The sequence below is a fragment of the Plectropomus leopardus genome, unplaced genomic scaffold (genome assembly GCF_008729295.1).
Source record: "Plectropomus leopardus isolate mb unplaced genomic scaffold, YSFRI_Pleo_2.0 unplaced_scaffold9549, whole genome shotgun sequence".
NCBI lineage: Eukaryota > Metazoa > Chordata > Actinopteri > Perciformes > Serranidae > Plectropomus > Plectropomus leopardus.
The window spans coordinates 1-5143 of NW_024704242.1; the positions used below are offsets into that span (position 1 = coordinate 1).

The 5143-nt window shown below is 37.3% G+C and overlaps 1 protein-coding gene across 1 annotated transcript; it reads left to right on the top strand.

The window, feature by feature from the left end:
* Positions 1-87: 87 nt before the first annotated feature.
* Positions 88-4458, top strand: LOC121940846 (proteasome subunit alpha type-4-like). The gene is made up of 9 exons (XM_042483530.1): positions 88-176; positions 566-591; positions 693-735; positions 1649-1811; positions 2001-2078; positions 2435-2523; positions 3066-3196; positions 3328-3451; positions 4216-4458. The coding sequence occupies exons 2-9, from the start codon at positions 589-591 to the stop codon at positions 4377-4379; spliced, it is 795 nt and encodes a 264-aa protein (XP_042339464.1). The 5' UTR covers positions 88-176; positions 566-588; the 3' UTR covers positions 4380-4458.
* The last annotated feature ends 685 nt before the right edge of the window (positions 4459-5143 follow it).

The window sequence follows — 5143 nt, forward strand, 5'->3', positions numbered from 1 at the left end:
TATTTTCCACCTGCTTTAAACTGGACGCAGTAACGCGGTCTGGCCGCTCCTCCGGCCGGTTGGCGGCGCTGCTGAGCGGCTTTGTCACTTCCGCAGAGTCCCGGTGTGAGCGAAGAAACATCAAACTGAAAGTAGTGGATCTTCAGTCTGTGGACAACTAGACTCTTTTTACAAAGGTAAGAAAATAATGTTTCACTACTTACTACAGCACTGGTTTGTTCCACCACTTTTTTACGAGTATAAATCCTGTTTGACGTCATTTATTCATTTATTTTGAGTGAGCTAGCTGACTAGCATGCTAACGGACTAGCATGCTCCGATATTGCAGATTCATTCAGTTAGCAGTTAGCCTCCGAGCTAACTTAGCTGTCAGACACAGAAAAGTTGACTATAAATCGTTGTAAACACGAGTGCAAATAATTTATCAAAGACTTTATTAACTGTTTATGTGTTTAATTTGCTTGGAAGTAGATATGTACTCCTGTATTAAAGTAATTTAAACGCCTTCCGTGTTTGGTTTCTGCTTAGTTTTCCATCATCTTACAGCGTATGTTTTATTTTTCAGGACAGTTTCACTGACGGGAAAAAATGGTAAGACACATTAAATATTACCTTTAACAAATAAATCTCGGGCATGCTCATATCTGCCACAGCTTGTTTCAGTCGGCTAATATCTGTATTTCTGTGTTTAGTCTCGAAGATATGATTCCCGAACAACCATATTTTCTCCTGAAGGCAAGTCCTTTTTTACTTTTGACATTTTTATATTGCTCACACCATTAAATTACATTGAAACCATAAAATGATTTGTTCAATGTATTGTACAAGTTCACCATATATTTGGAATTTCTGTGGTTAAGGTGTTGATTTGAATTTAGAGAGGATTTATTGTTAAATGCTGCAAACAAATAAGTGAAATTGAGCTGCTCGGACCCACCGACTGTGCTGATAAAAGTGTTTACATTTTATAAACTACACAGTAAAAAGCATCAATATTCACTGGGATAATCTCTATCAGTAAAATCAATGTAATTTAAATAAAACAGTGTGCTTTATAGTATGTGCAAACAACGCAACCAGAGGTTATCTTTCCCAAAACTAGATGGTATGCAAACTGTAGACTAGGTCCTGCACGCTGTTTTACTTGCAAAAGAAATGAATTTATTTCGAGATTTCGGTAACTAGACCTTTATCAGGCAAGCTCATCAGAGGGTCTGTGAAATTGAATAGATAAAATTCAGACTTTTGTATTTAACATAATGTAATCTGAGCTCAACAGTTTGTTCTGACCCTGGTAGAAGTCGTTTTTCAAAAAAATCTTAACTTGAGGTCAGCATGTTTCTGTGGAAGAGGAATTCATTCATGTAAGAGAACAAAAAAAATCATCTCTTTTTTGAAATTCACAAGATGGTTTTAAGCATTGTGAGAAGTTTTAAGAATCTTGTTAAGTCTGAAAAACAAGAGTACAATTATTTCCAACTTTAAAAAAAAAAAATTATTAAAACAAGTGTTCATTCAGAAAAAAACAGGCAAATTTTCTTTCTCAAGTAAATCGCTTAAGTATGTTTCAGATGCAGAGGCCTTTTGAGGGTTGTTTTTGTTTCTGGCCAAGTGTGATCAATATAACCCGTGTGGGTGTAATTTACAGGACGCCTGTATCAGGTGGAGTATGCGATGGAAGCAATCGGACACGCAGGAACATGTCTGGGAATCCTAGCAAACGATGGCGTGCTGTTGGCAGCCGAAAGACGCAACATCCACAAACTGCTGGACGAGGTTTTCTTCTCTGAGAAGATCTACAAGCTGAACGAGTACGTGATCAGGACTGCAAAGTCTCAACCCAAAAAATGGACAGTTCTTAACATTCATAAAAACAGTTAACCCTTTTCAGGCTAAAATGGTACTGAGGTCTTTTGTGTGTGTGTGTGTGTGTGTGTGTGTGTGTGTGTGTGTGTGTGTGTGTGTGTGTGTGTGTGTGTGTGTGTGATAATGTTTTTCAGAGACTTGGCCTGCAGTGTCGCCGGGATCACATCAGATGCTAATGTACTGACAAATGAGCTGCGGCTAATTGCACAGAGGTGAGAAAAACCTGCCATCCATTTACATTTTAGGGCTGTCCCAAAAACTTCTTTCTTCTTTCTTTTGTTTTGAACGAGTCTAAAATTATTTACTCGAGGTTATGGACATTGAATGCAATTTTTCCCTTAAAATATTTTAATGATAACAGAGCAACTACATGAAATAACATAAGCGTAAACGTAGTTCTGTAGGTACAACTTTAGATTTGTTGAAAGCCTTTTGGGACAGAACTACCAGTCTGCTGAATAGTGATCTGGATTTACAGATATTTGATAACTCCTGAACGTTTGTTCCTCAGTTTCCACCAATTTATCTGTGTCACCACCAGCAGCTGACCAGTTTATTTTCCCTTCAGGTATTTACTGCAGTACCAGGAGCCAATCCCCTGCGAGCAGCTGGTGACAGCTCTGTGTGACATCAAACAAGCTTACACACAGTTTGGAGGTAAGATGCACAGAATTACACTTCTTTTTTGCAATCAACATATTGTCAGTTTTAACAATTACAATTTCCGTCTTGAGAGATATTGACATTCTCATCTCTGCGTAAAAACACGGATGATGGCGCCCCTTTCTGAAATACTTCCAGAGCTATCAGTCAGAGTGACAATTTTTGTATTTATTGCTTTCTCATATCACTCTTAATTAATGTAAACTGTTTAATTAGCCCATTATTTTGAAACCACCTTTTACATAAGCACCTCTCCTTCCTGTCAATATCAAATCTGGCCTCCTCTGGCATTTTTCTTTTGGTATTACTCCAGAGATGGAGGCCCGTGCTATTATTAATGTTCTGTTGTTTTGGGTTTGGTGGGATGAGAAGGATGGTAGTTTGTTTTCATGCTGTTTGTCTTGCACACACTCTGTATAGTTTTATACCTGTCGTGCAGTGTGTGAACTTTTAAAATTTAATAAAAATATTCCTGATTTAAAAAAACGCAGATGTATTTTGGCATTCTGTGACAGCTGTGTGGTTTGTTTTAACAGGGAAGAGGCCGTTCGGTGTCTCTCTGCTGTACATGGGCTGGGACAAACACTACGGCTTCCAGTTGTACCAGAGTGACCCCAGCGGCAACTACGGAGGCTGGAAGGCAACCTGTATCGGCAACAACAGCGCTGTGAGTCTTCACTGTGTGCTCTCCTTCTGGTTTTGGTCAGAATTTGGTTATAATAGTCTTATTTGTATCTCGTGGTGAATCTTTTACTCTTTCCCTGTATGGTGTTTTACGCGTTGACGTCTTTGCCTCAGGCCGCAGTGTCCATGTTGAAGCAGGACTACAAAGAGGGTGAGATGAATCTGTCCTCTGCTCTGGCTCTGGCCATCAAAGTCCTCAACAAAACTATGGATGTCAGCAAGCTCTCCGCAGAGAAAGGTGAGCTTCAGAAGTATTTTTTTTTTGTCATTTCACTTACATATTCTGATTTGTTTCCTGTGAAATCAAGGTGTCACTGACTGTGACCCATGGAAACCTGGGGAAATTGTCTCGATTTCTTTCAAATGCACAGAAATAAGACAAGAAATAACCAACGTAACAAGAAAAAAATTAAATTACCTGAAAATTTACAAAAATAAAAAAATTAATTGCCTGGGGAAAAAGAAAATTGTGTAATAAAAATAACAGTATTGTTTTTATTTATTTTTACAGACACACACACTCACAAATATATAATTTAATTTCCCCAATAACTTAATTTTATTCCCCCTGTAACATAATTTTAAATATAAAGTTCAAATAATTATAGTTTTCTGTACTTTTCTCCCTTTTTAAGCTCAGTTTCTTGTCACCTTTTACTCATTTGTTTCACTGCTGGATATGAGTTGCTGATTCCCCTTTTTTAAACCTTTTTTTTACCATATTTTTGGCAGAAATCAAACCAATTTTCTCAGGTTTCAAAATGTTTAATTGCTTGTGAGATGTTTGAATGCAGTTTGAAAAAACTGATGTTGATCCAGGTTTTAAAGGGTTAAAAATTGGAGCATCTCATGACCTTTTGTAGCTCTGCTGAAATGGAAATGGATGTCAAGTTTTTAGAGATGTTGAAATCTTTTAGGCGCGACTGCATGTAAACAATAACACAACAACACAATAACACAATAACACAATAACACAATGCTGTATCGCTCCGTCTGTTTCAGTGGAAATTGCCACCCTGACACGAGAAAACGGAAAAACGAAAATCAAAGTGCTGAAACTGAAAGAAGTCGAGGAGCTCATCAAAAGACACGAAGCCGAGGAGGCCAAGGCTGAGAAGGACAAAAAGGAGAAGGAGCAGAAGGAGCAGAAGGAGAAAGACAAATGAGCTAAATAATGACGTTTTCCCCTCATGTCACCAAATCCTGTGTTGTTTTGTCTTTTACATTAAAAGTTTTGTAAACTGATGGACGTGTCGTCTGTGTATTTGTCATAAATGAAGGGACACGCTTTTATAAACACATTTTCTAACGAATTTTACACATCTGTTAAATGAAAAATTGGGGGGAAAAAAACATTTTAATGCTTTTTTAATCCCTTTAATCACCGTAAATGGTATGGATGAAAAAAAAACAGGATCATGTAAAGTTTACTGAGAAACGGGTTCAGATGTTACAGCCTCAGCTGGACTTAAAGCATGATGGTACAGAACTAATGATTGTCTTATTCTGTATTTGCTGTGGATATAGTGTTTGTATTAACTGGGGAGGGTTTTTTTTTTTTTTTTGGCCACATGATGGCGCTATTAACCCTGCTGATACACCTTTACAGTGGTGTGCTGAGTCAATGTGGACGAGCCTGTTTAATTCTGTAATTTTACGCAACCTATTTATAAAGAAATGAAATGCTATGATTCAGAGTATATTGTAATACTGCACTTAAAATAAGTTTTTTAACAGAATCCCAAACGGGAACTTTAGAAAGCAAGTAAACTAACTCTTCAGGATTTTTCAAAAACAACTGCCTGTGCAAGTAAAACACCACATCCAGTTAGTAAACTAAAAAGAAAAACAAAAACACATCATTTTTGTCCCGATTGTGACACATTTGCGTTCTAAAGGATTTTGTTATTTTAAGATTAAAAATGACATT